At 39.0% G+C, this 13164-nt stretch overlaps 1 protein-coding gene across 1 annotated transcript; it reads left to right on the top strand.

The window, feature by feature from the left end:
• The first annotated feature begins 7562 nt into the window (after window positions 1-7562).
• On the top strand, window positions 7563-9645 carry LOC308610702 (transcription initiation factor TFIID subunit 7-like). The gene has a single exon (XM_081259742.1). It carries the CDS (start codon window positions 7734-7736, stop codon window positions 8781-8783), a length of 1050 nt encoding a protein of 349 aa, XP_081115868.1. The 5' UTR covers window positions 7563-7733; the 3' UTR covers window positions 8784-9645.
• Window positions 9646-13164: the final 3519 nt, after the last annotated feature.

Genomic DNA, 13164 nt, shown 5'->3' with positions numbered 1-13164 from the left:
TGCTTTCTGACCATTCTCCTTTTCATTAATACCCTAGTCTTATTTTATAGTTGCTAGCTCTTTTTAAACCTCTCTCAGGATGCTAATTAGGGTTTTTTCTTAAATTATTCTGTGCCCTAAATTGTCCCTGGTCCTACTAGGATATGTTTGCACTCTTTCCCCCTCTCTCATGTTGTAAGCTTTACTCAACTAACAGGCAAATGACAGTTATTTTCTATTTAAGAATGAGCACAGAAAGCTCCCTGAAGTCAACGATTGATTGGCTTCTTATGCAGGAAGAAGCGGGGAGTAACTGTAACAGGATCTCCCCCAAAAACAGTTTTCTAGGGTGTAAAAACTCACAGTAGCTGCCCCAGTTCTCGCCAGTTTCACTGTCTTCAAAATGAAATCATCTCATTTCAGGAGGGTTAGGGCGGGGCAGGGAGTCCACTCCTCCAAACACATCCCTTCAATGAGCTCCCCTATTGGTCACACTTTTAACTAACTCCACCCTCTCTCCTACATGCGCACCTGAGCATGGGGCTACTTTTTCAGGTGGGGTCAGAATCCTCCTCAGTTGCACGTGGTCCCTGTGCATATTCTAGGTGATGCTTTTCCTCTGTTCTACTGCTTCAGTTTCACACTCTTCCACCTGTCTTCTTTCAAAACTATGTTGAAATCTCTTGATAGTTGTGTGCATATATACTTAAACACTTTGATACCATCATTGTAGTGTCTTGTCAAAACAGAGAAGAGCTAAAAGGGTTCTCAGTGCATTCTGAATCTGCTATTCTGTGGTCCCAGTGTTTAAACTTCTTGGACTTCCCCACTGTCTATTACTGCTTTTACAAATACAATCTCATGGTCTATTCGTGAAGGAAATGAATACACCACATCTAAAATAACAAGGAATGCGGGTTAGATGCTCTAGGGTCTAGTCATACTCTGCCATTTACTAATAAACCACTTACGTTCTACAAATTGTAGGTGCGCATTTATAAAACGAAAGGGAGTAACTCTACATGAACTATAGATTTCTCCTACTCTAACATTTCATAATTTTCTAAGTTCTTTTCTTAAAATTTCTCTATATTATCATTAATTTTAATTAAAAAATAAAAATCTAACTTTCTCTTTTGAAAATCAAAGAGTAGTTCCCGTAGTCCTACAATAATGGGATAATTAGTTCTGAAACCTGTCAAGTGTCATGTTTCATACGAAGAGAAAATCATATTAAATAATTTTAAAAAATTAAACATGGACTTTGTAGCACAAAGACAAGGTCCCCCCCAAATGGTGTTCCTTTATTTACTAGAAATGTTCAGCTCTGCATTAAAGTTGAAATAAAATAAATATATTAATTTTGAGGTGCAAAAATTTCTTATAAAAATCAATTTTTCTTTTCTGTCCATACAAACAAAAGTATGGAATGACATTAGAGGTCAGGTTTATTTGGCAATAGAATGTAGCTTCTTGATATTTTTGATTTTAGGAAAGGAGAATATCAACATCAAAACTTTTTTCAACTTTACTTTTATTTAAAATGAGGCCATATTTTCCTCTTATAAAAAGAGAGTTCAACTAGAACTGTCTATTTTCTCATCTGTAAAACAAGAGCACTGAATCAGCTGACTGTATTCATTCAGAACTCAATTTCCTTATCTTATGATCACTAAGCTTCTCCCTAAATCTAAAATACTAAGCTTCTAAGCAAAGGAAAATATATTACTAACGACATGTTTTGATTTTAGTTTCTTAGAGTTCAAATGTCCACCATTCACCTTGGTCTAAGCTTAAGGAACCATTCAAGGGGATACAACGCAGATGGGAGGAGAAAACAGAACCCTCACACAAGCTGTGCTGTGTTGCAATCAGCCTTCCGTTTGAAAAATAATCTTCTCTATAGCTTTAAAGTGATAACTTTGTACCTGCAATGCTTCTTGTTTCAAACGGATTTTCTCTGGCTCCTCCTGAACACGTTCTGAGGAATCGTCGACCTCTTCGATTTCTGAGGAGGAAGGACTCTCTACTGTCACAGTCACAGGAAATTCTGATGGACCTGAGTGTCACAAGAAGAAGATAGGAAACCACAGAGTTGTTAAACTAAAGTGCAAAGAAAGAAGACAAGATTGTATAAAAGACAACACAAGCCAGATACCAAATATCCAAATATTAGAGGACATTTAACAAAAGTGATCTGAGGTATCATTCTTTATAAATGTCTCTCACTGCTCTTTAGTGTAAAACAGGCAATGACTAAGTAAAAGTACAGGAACTTATTTTTGCTATGTTACTGTACAGACCTCTGTTGTACGTGGTTAGGATTAGTAATGGGAATTGCCCATATTATTTTATTACGTTTCTTTCACAGAAGCCAAGTGAAGATCCAAGGTAAACATTTTTTCTCAGATCAACTTTATACTGCCAATGAAAAATTTATTCTTCACCATCAGACAAAAACAGTCTGGAAGAAAATGTAGTTTTTCAGAGGAAAATACATCAGTAAAGGGACTGATGAATAATCAGGAAGTCAACATATCTAAGCTGTGAATAATAGACATTAGAATTTAAAAAAATAAATCACATACACATACACAACTAAAACTGACCCATCAAAAATTTCATCTTCTCACCACCCTTAAGCCAAAACTAGGGCAACAATTCTCCCAGCAAGCTTCACTGCCACTGCAATGTTGTTCAATAGGACATTTCCAAACATTTAAAAACTGACCTGGCCACAACCCCATAAAAGTCTACAGATCATAAAGAACTGTGCTGGGATTATATAACCACGCAGAAGACAAGTCACTAGGACATCATTTTGACAACAAGCAGCAAACCCTGCAGCATAGGAAAACCCTAACAGGAGAACGAGGTGCACACCCCTCTCTCTGGGAATGCAAGGCCAGGACTGACACCCAAGATGCTCTTCTCTCAACCTCAGCAGTGGTGCCTTTCACAGAGCAACTATGCAGTCTCCCAAGACCACTGGGAAGGAGAATCTGATACTGACAGTATTCGCTTGCCACGAGGCCATAAGCGAGGGAATGTGTGTGGTCTTGGTGAGAGAGCAGAGGTTTGGGAGATGTTGCTTTATATTGGCTTTCAGATCAGGAATTTGTACATATAGCCCGCAAACAACGTTTCTTGAAAACGTGAACATTCTTGAGTATGACAGCTCCATGTGAGGGGTCAGAAATGGCAGTCAAGTTCGTTTCACTGGGTAACAGCTGATTTGCGGACTGGAAAACAGGCTTCCTTGTTTACAGACATAACCACAAGGCTGCCAGGTGTGCACTAAATCCACACAAATACACAGTTGCATTGGGAGAGCGACCAAACATGTTTTACATGGATTTATTTCAGAGAGGGAAATGCTTCTTGTAAGGCTCTGTCAGTTTAAAAAGCAAGAAGAATGACCATCCACCTTTCCCAATTCAAGCCCTATATATCATAAATATGATAGCTACACACCACCAACTGATTACATACATCACGAGCTTTGATGAATAGAAAGCCCCTAAAAAGATAGCAACAAAACGAAGTTAGATCTTCATGTAAATACATCACCAGTTAAACCCAGTTAATACAACTATTTAGTAGTATCAACAGTATCCATACAGAATTGTGTATAAAAATAAATAAGCTCAAAACAAGGACCTGGAGGGCTCTGCTACGGAGAAAACAGAACAGAATTCAGCCTACTGGCTTGGTAATCACTCTCTGAACTGCTGAGAGGCCCCTTCAGCTCCTATGTTCAGGATGGTTGAGATTTCAGTCTCACTTCTTTAAATGGTGATATTAATCGTTCTCTAATTTACCCCCCTGTGTGACGAGGATGGACCTGCGATTAAGTGTCTCAGGAAGAAGACAGGAAACCACAGAGCTGTGAAACTCAAGTGCAAACACTGGGGATTCAACACTATAGTTTATGCAACAGCAATTCACATTACCATTTGCAAAAAAGTAGTCGGTTGTCCAGTGGGGATTAGAAACATCCATTTAACATGAGCAACTGAACAGATATTTTACACAGGAACTACTTCAAGTACTATTTAAAATCAATTCTCTTTGTTTTCTTAAGCAATTGTTAATCCCCAATTTCCTGATTACTACCAAGTAAGTCACCTGAAGATCATCTAGAGCCATCTATTTCACTTAGCAAGCCTAAAGCTATAATTCAACCATTTTATTTACTGTTCTGTGACAAAAATTACTATGAACAGCTATCCCCTGGATAAGAAATCAGCTAATGCTTGTTTGACTCACTAAATCTGATTTACTGAGTTAATAAGCCAGTTGATTTAGAATAGGTCTAATGCACATTTTTCATCCATTCTGCATTAAACTATTTCCCATGCCTAAAATGTCTTTTTTCCCATTCATACGTATCCAAATTCCTACTTCTGTGCTGTAGGGCTTCGCTCAACTACACCTGCCTTTAATCAAACTTCTCTCACATGCACAATTGGTGATCATTTTAGTATCCTCAAGACTCCCACGGAGTTACCTCTGTTGTGACACTTGAGAAACAACTTGAAACTCCCAATTACTTTTAATTTTTCTTCCTTAGAGGGCTCATTAGGCAGAAGCCATGTGTGAGTTACCTTTTTTCCTCTACACAAAATACCAGAGACCACCCACATAATACAAGTTCCAAAATAAAGAACTCTAAATGACTGAAAAAGACAGGGAATGCAAACAGGTTACCTGTTGCTTTTTGCACTTTCTGCAGGACACAATGGCCGGAAACCAGACACTCCAGGTGGTAGCGCTTCAGGAGGGTAACATTCTTTACCAGCAGAGTATTTCCTTCCATTACTTACAGGCTTCTTTGCGGCCAAGACTACGTTTGACAAAGCATGAAAAGAAGGAATCAAGATGCACCAAAGGACTACAGAGCAAATGTCACACGTGCACACGTCGAAAGGAATCAAAAAGGCACTTGACAACGATGCCAAGCCCATTAAAAAGAGGATCGGTTTTGTACAAAGGTTTTCCATAAGCCAGCATTTTTAAAAAACATAAGTTCTCTACAGTAACAAGTTATTTTAACTAAAACAAAAGTATTGAGATGTGCAGAAATGCAAAAATAAAAGTTTAAAAAAAATCCCAAAGTATGATACATTTTATGTATCATGCAGAAACACTCAAGTTTCCTGAATCTTAGAACACCTTTGGCATTTCTGAATCTCAAGGACACAGAAACACAGATACACCCATGACTTCTGCCAAACAGAATCTTCAGAAGTAGACCAAAAGTTAAATTTAAGATGAATTTTTCTATGTAAAAACAATACAAGTTATAAGGCTGCAAGTTGCTGGGGGGTAGGTGAGTCAATTTTACCCTCCTATAAGCCTGTCAACCTTCACTGCTCCTTTGATTTCATATAGAAAACGCACAAAAAAACAAATGAAACCCACTGGATGAAAGAGTGAAATGTGGAGACTTACCCTATATTTCAGTAGTAAAGAGGCAAGTATCTTTATAGGAAACATTTGGTTGCAAAAACTAGACCTACGTGTTAATATTTTACTTAGAACAAGCCATATATTAAAATTCACATTTAAATATTTAATTTGAATTTACTGAAAACAAACATCATAGGTTAAAATGGTTATATTTATCCTTCAAAGCTACTGTATTTTATGTTATTTTATTTATTTATTTTAATAGATCTTGATTGGAGTATAATTGCTTCACAATTCTGTGTTAGTTTCTGTTACACAACAAAGCGAATCAGCCATATGCATACACATGTCCCCATATCCCACCCTCTTGAGCCTCCCTCCCACCCTCCCTATCCCACCCCTCTAGGTCATCGCAAAGCACCAAGCTGATCTCCCTGTGCTATGCTGCTGCTTTCTACTATATTTTAGCAGCATTAGGATGCAGGGTAAAATGGAGTGTATTCGGTAATATAGGACAAATATTTCATAGAGTGTAGCTTATTGATAATCACCACACGATCCTCTGTGATTTACATGCCTCTTAAAAATATATAGGAGGGCTTCCCTGGTGGCGCAGTGGTTGAGAGTCCACCTGCCGATGCAGGGGACACGGGTTCGTGCCCTGGTCCGGGAAGATCCCACATGCTGCGGAGCGACTGGGCCCGTGAGCCATGGCCGCTGAGCCTGTGCTCCGCAACGGGAGAGGCCACAAAAGTGAGAGGCCCGCGTACCACACACGCACACACACACACAAATATATATATATATATATATATGTATTAAAATTTTTTTAAATTACACTTTTCTTGTTAGGAGATTAAAAAATTTCTAATAAAAGTTCCCATCTTTTATTAGGCATACATAAGTACAATATAAATGTGACACAATTCACACCATTATTTCACCCCTATACTCCCCTGGATCTAGGTATATACCCAGATACTGATTTGGCTTACCTCTATGTCTCCAAATAACTGAGGCAAATACAAAAAAAAAAGCCCAAGAAATAAAATTACTCTTAAAAGAGCTCAATGAGCTTGTATACTGCAGTTACATTTCCACTTTGTTTAATCATGCTAACTTAAAAAAAATGTTTAACTGTTCTCATTCCATGATGCCCTATTATTCTGTACTAATTTTACAGAATTCCAAATATGTTGTACATATACATGTTTTATTTATATATCCTTCCATTTCTAATATCATAGCAAAAGTCAATGTAGCTATTTTAAGAATGCTTTACATAGGATATAAATTTTTAATAATAATATCTAATTAGTGTGATATCACAAATCTTAACTTCTTTGAATGTACTATTTGATTATTAAAATATCACTCTCTTTAGCGGAGGGGGTAGCGGAGGCGCGCGGGAGAATCCATGTCCTTCTTAGAACCGTTCCCTCTAAATACTTTTAAATCAACAGCTCTTGGCGAAAGTCTTCATCCCTTTAAGGCTAAGTTCTCGCGAGACGACAAGACGCCGGATAGCTTAATCGCACGTTGTGCCTGCGCGCGCTGGGGCAGCTCGCACTTCCGCCCGAGGCGTGTTGCGACTCACAGCAGCTGCCGGTCTCGCGTGGTGACGCAGCTGTTTTTTCTCGGCTAGGTCTGCTGTAACGGACGGAGGCCGCCTGAGCTGCGGAGTTGCAGAATCTGGCGTTCGGAGCTGCGGTTCTTGGCGAGATTTCGCGTTGCCCGTCCTCAGCCGTTTCACCGATAATCAGCGGATCGCTTTGCCAAGTGCCGGGAAGAACAAAGGAATTCGGAAGGAGACTCTCGGCTCCCGGCCGCCTTTCTCTGAGTGGCTTCGTTTCCCGCTCGCGCCTGTCCGGAGAAACTGGACTTATAACCGTCACTGGATTGTAAGTACCCGAGGCGAAGAGAGCTCACTACGCCCCGCTTTTTGCGTATCTTTGTTCCGGGAGAGTTTGTGGATTGGGAGTATCTGCTGAGCCTTACTTTCTGTGCCGAAAATCATTCCGTAGGAGCCGCCATTTGCTTTCCCTGCGTTGTCCTGCAGCGGCAGGACAACCTCTATCTAGAGGTTGGAACTTGGCATTGCAGCTAACAGATTTAAATGGACCTGAGTAAGGCAATGCGTCATTAACGACTGGTATTGTCACAGCATATTTAGAAAGACTTGGAACTTAATTCCGAATAGACGCTTAGTTGCTCTTCTACCTAGAACTCTTTGTAATTAAAGACGTCAATTTATAAAGAACTGGTCTTTCTGTTGAAATAGCTGAAATTTTTTAGTGCAACAAGTGGTTATTAGAGAAAAACTGAGTCACAAAGAAGTAAAGATGAGTAAGAGCAAAGATGATGCTCCTCATGAAGTAGAGAGCCAGTTTATCTTACGCCTACCTCCGGAGTATGCCTCTACTGTGAGGCGGGCGATACAGTCTGGTCATGTCAACCTGAAGGACAGACTGACAATTGAGTTACACCCTGATGGGCGTCATGGAATTGTCAGAGTGGACCAGGTCCCATTGGCGTCAAAATTGGTAGATCTGCCATGTGTTATGGAAAGTTTGAAAACCATTGATAAAAAAACCTTTTACAAGACAGCTGATATCTCTCAGATGCTTGTCTGTACAGCTGATGGTGATCTCTATCCTCCTGTTGAGGAACCAGTTGCCACTGCTGATCCCAAAGCAAGCAAGAAAAAGGATAAGGACAAAGAGAAAAAGTTTATATGGAACCATGGAATTACTCTGCCTCTAAAAAATGTCAGAAAGAGAAGGTTCCGTAAGACAGCAAAGAAGAAATATATTGAGTCTCCAGATGTGGAAAAAGAAGTAAAGCGGTTGCTGAGCACAGATGCTGAAGCTGTCAGTACCCGTTGGGAAATAATTGCTGAAGATGAAACAAAAGAAGCAGAAAGTCAAGGCCTTGATATCTCTTCCCCAGGAATGTCTGGCCACAGGCAGGGCCATGACTCATTAGAACATGATGAGCTTCGGGAGATATTCAATGACCTCAGCAGCAGCAGTGAAGATGAAGATGAGACACAGCATCAAGATGAAGAAGATATAAACATCATTGACACTGAGGAAGATCTGGAAAGGCAGCTACAGCACAAGCTAAATGAGTCAGATGAACACCACCAAGAAAACGAGGGAACTAATCAGCTGGTTATGGGAATTCAGAAACAGATTGATAACATGAAAGGCAAGCTCCAAGAGACCCAGGACAGGGCAAAGCGACAGGAGGATCTCATCATGAAAGTGGAGAACCTGGCTCTCAAGAACAGATTTCAGGCTGTGCTGGATGAACTGAAACAAAAGGAAGACCGAGAAAAGGAGCAGCTCAGCTCTTTGCAAGAAGAGCTAGAATCACTCCTAGAGAAGTGAGGAGAGTTTTGATACTTAATTTCATTCCTGACAGTGGTCAGCCTTGAAAGAAAAACTTTGTTTTCATCACCTGGACTAGACAGTAAAACTTTGCAGTAGTTCCCAGTTTCCTCCACTGCCTTCTATTGGATTTGTTTTATAATTGTGAATTTCTATCTCATTTGTTTTTTGGAACCACTTCGGTGGGTGTTTGTCCTGTAGTAAGTAGGAATGTATAGACAGATAAATGTAGGGAAGTTGTAGGATTAGTGGAGTGAACAGTTCAGTTTGGTAATTAATCACAGCTTCACTGCAGGACTTTGCTGCTGTTTCTCCGTTTACCAGAAGCTGCCATTGCTACTCTGTGATGCCATCTGAGATAAATTAGTAGATTCTAGTTTGGTGGCAGTGAAGTTTGTTTACATACGTTTTCCCATGCTGTAGCTATTTTCCCAGTTATTCAAAGCAGTTTTCCACATTTTGCATTGCAAATCATTTCATAAAGTTGTTTTAACAATAAATAAAAGCAAGTAATTTTCACCTTAAAAAAAATAAAATATCACTCTTGAAATAACAATTGGCAGACGATCATAAGCTTTTTTTTGACTTCATAAACACTCTTAACAACTTATTTAATACACTATTGTCCAAGCAAGTTGATTAATAGAGAATCAAAAACATACAACTTGAAGTAGAAAAAAAAAAAAGCTGTATTTATGAAGATGTTTACAATAGTTTATTTGAGGTTATTTCCAATTTTTCACCAATTTAAAAAATTGACCTACTCAATGAAACCATGTGAATGCAATGTTAAAAAGTATAACTATGAATCACAGAATTTAAATTTAGTATGAAAAGATAAGAATGGCAAATTATATTGAAGCTATGTGGAATTATGTTTATAGACAGCAGGAAGAGAAAATTAAAATGTAAATATTGCTTGATAGGATAATGGGATTAGAGGTGGTCTTTTAAGTTTTTCATTTTTATGCTAATACCTTTATAAAACCCAAAAATCTTCAAACAACACATTTTTTAAAAATTGTGGTAAACGACACAAAACAGAAAATTTATAATTTTAACCATTTTAAAGTGGACCGTTCATTGTTATGAAGTCAACAAATTTTTAAAACTTTCAGAGGGCACCTGAATAAAAGATGTGTTGTCCACTGGTGATTTTAATGTATCTGGTATATAACTAAAGTCACCACAAAACCCTTTCTGGGAAATTGGCAGATCATAAACATAAAAAATTTATTTTGCTTTTTATTAAACCTTATTGTTTTGCTGTTTCAATATTCAAATTTACTCACAAGAAAGAGTCAGTTTCATATTAGATTTGGTTTCACAAATGCTGCTCCTGCTATTCATTCTTATCACCAAAAAAAAAAAAAGACTATTTGTGACTAACGATAATATGTTACAGAAAATAAAAAGTTAAAAGGTTTTCAATCTGCATATCTGGGAACCTAAATTAAAGCATCACACAACATTTTCAAAAACAGAAAAGCCATTTGATTTGACTCAAATCTTAGTTTTAAGATGGCAGAAAGTACCTTGATAATTTTCTTTTAAGAAAGAAAGAAAACCAAGCCATTAAAGAGAAATTCTTCCAAGAGAACTGAAACATGCTATATACCTCTGACTTGGCACTCCTTCTATCTGGAGAACTTGTTTGGTAACTGTTTTCATCACAGAATGATCTAAAGTAAAATGAATTGAAATTAGAGTAATTATTTTCCAATGAGTGGCTATTTCCATTTAAAACCAAAAGCCAACTAATTATTGCTTTTCCCAGACATTTAAATATGAAATCTACATTATATAATTATACACTTATTTCCCCCTTTGTGTATTCTAATTTCTTCCTCAGAAACCTAAGATGCCATCTTGCAGACTGCCCACAGTGGCTACTATTTTGGCAGCAGCAAAGGTCAACTTGAAACATTTTGCATCTGAAGTGGCTTTGGATACCTTTGGATACAAAGTACAGTCTGAGCACCGTCCAGACGCTTAGATACCTAAAGAGCATCTAAGATATCAAACCAGGGCATCCAAGATAACAAACCAAGTCCTGATATTCCCTCAAAAGCTGCTCCTCCCATCAGCTCCCTTCTTCTAAGTGATACTACCCAGTTGCACACATAATCATCAACGACTTGTCTCCTTGTTACTATTTCCTTCATACCTCACATCTATCTGCAGGTCTTGAGAGCTACACCCTCAAAACACAACCTGAATTCAACCACTTTTCATTTGCTGCAAACTTCCAACCTAACCTAGGCCATAAACATCTCTTATTTGGAGCACTGTGATAGTCTCCTAACTGGTCTCCCTGTTCCTCTTTTTTTTTTTTTTGCTGTACACGGGCCTCTCACTGTTGTGGCCTCTCTCGTTGCGGAGCACAGGCTCCGGACGCGCAGGCTCAGCGGCCATGGCTCATGGGCCCAGTCGCTCCGCGGCATGTGGGATCTTCCTGGACCGGGGCACGAACCCGCGTCCCCTGCATCGGCAGGTGGATTCTCAACCACTGCGACACCAGGGAAGCCCCCTGTTCCTCTTCTTTATCCTCCCAAGTCCCTTCTCTATACCAGGTCACCTTATTCAGATACGATTTGGATCATGCCTTTTTCCAGTTCAAACCCCTCTACTCATTTAGAATAATCCACATCTTTACTCTGGCCTTCAAGACTTTACAAGAGCAGACCCCTGGCTAGCTCCTTGACCTCATGTCATACCACACTCTTCTTCACTCAGTACTCTGCCCAGATTGGCCTCCTTGCTTTTCCTTAAATACTCCACCCACCTACATGCCTACATACTCATTGCCTCCTTGTCCTGGAATGTGCTTACTCCGCATCTTCCATGGCTTGCTCCTCTCTTCATTCAGGTCTCCGTTCAAATGCCACTTCTCCAGTGAAGCTGTCCCCTAACAAACCTATCCAATGGAGTCCTACCTGCTCTCCCTCACTCTCCTTACATTAAGATAGTTTTGCACTTCCTACTCTCTAAAATTATATGACTTATCTGTTTACTCATTTCTATCTGATGTCCTTCACTAGAATGTAAGTTCCATGAGGGCAAGACTTTTTGTCTGTCTGGTTCACTGCTTTATCCCTAGTCCCTAAACCCGTATCTGGCACACAGAAGATGATTACAAAATTACTTGTGAATCTGACAAATGAATAAAGTACTCCTGGCAAGAATTCAGAGGTTGCACAGGAAAGAAAGAATGCTCTTGGTGGAAGCAGGCTTAGTATCTAGGTTCACCTCTATTCAGAGTAGAGATAAGAAAAATTGACAAGTATAATTCACTTTAGTTAGTACAGTAGCTGCTAAAAACATAAGGGAAGTGCAACACTAGAAAAGTACAGTTGAAGCTTGAACAACATGGGTTTGAACCTCGCGGGTCCACTGACACACGCATAGTTTTCAATACATATGTACTATCGTCCTACATGATCCAAGGTTGGTTGAATCCACAGATGTGGAACCACTGACTATAAACTTATACCCAGATCTTGAACTGTGTAGGGGTCGACACCCCTAACCCCACGTTGTTCACGGGCCAACTGTATATGATGAGGAAAGTTAAACACATTAAGTTTTAAAAAACTGTCAATACCTGAACAAATTGTTTTTGTTTTGCTATGTGTTCATCAATTTAAAAAAAGTGACCACATACCAACAAGCAGATTTTTTCTTATATCCAGAACGAGCAGAGTTCTGTTGGTTTCAGGGGCCTTTAGTAAAGCCTTTGCTCCTTCACTGGTGAGGCCGCACTGCTGCAGGTCAAGTGCTTTCGATGAAAGACAAACGTCACTTGCTAACTCTACAGATTCAACATATAGACAACTCTCATTTTCTCACGTGTGGAAGAGTCCTGCACAAGACAAGTCATGGCAGGTTTGTAATTTTGGGTATGGAAAAAAACAGAAACATATATGCACACACATAATGCATAATCCAATTTAAAAACCTCTTCTTGGATGTGCAGTGATAACCCTGGCTTTAGTACCAATAAATCATACAACGTATTTTACAATTACAGAACTGAAGAATAACTGTATATAACCTATGAGCAAAAAGCATCACAAAATGAATCTCAGTTCATAATTAGCAAGGGCGGCAGGGGCATGTAAACCTCACAAGCAAAACCTGGTGGAGCTCAGAAATGCACTGCATTCTTTTGATCATGATCTTCAGCTCCAAATCACACTTGAAACTAGTTCAAAGGGGAAAACAAAATAGAAGAAATGTAATAACTGTTAGTTTTAGAGGAAAAAAAGACAAATCTAAGAGGATACAAATAATAAAAACTTTCAACAATGTGTGAATAGAGAATACATACTAAAAACCTATCATGAAAGTAGGATGGTCAAGAACCCTCGCAGTAAAAGGT

This window comes from Mesoplodon bidens (assembly GCF_964165515.1).
Source record: "Mesoplodon bidens genome assembly, contig: HAP1_SCAFFOLD_205, whole genome shotgun sequence".
Taxonomy (NCBI): domain Eukaryota; kingdom Metazoa; phylum Chordata; class Mammalia; order Artiodactyla; family Ziphiidae; genus Mesoplodon; species Mesoplodon bidens.
Note: the sequence above shows the minus strand (reverse complement) of the source record. Positions and strands in the feature narration are given on the sequence as shown.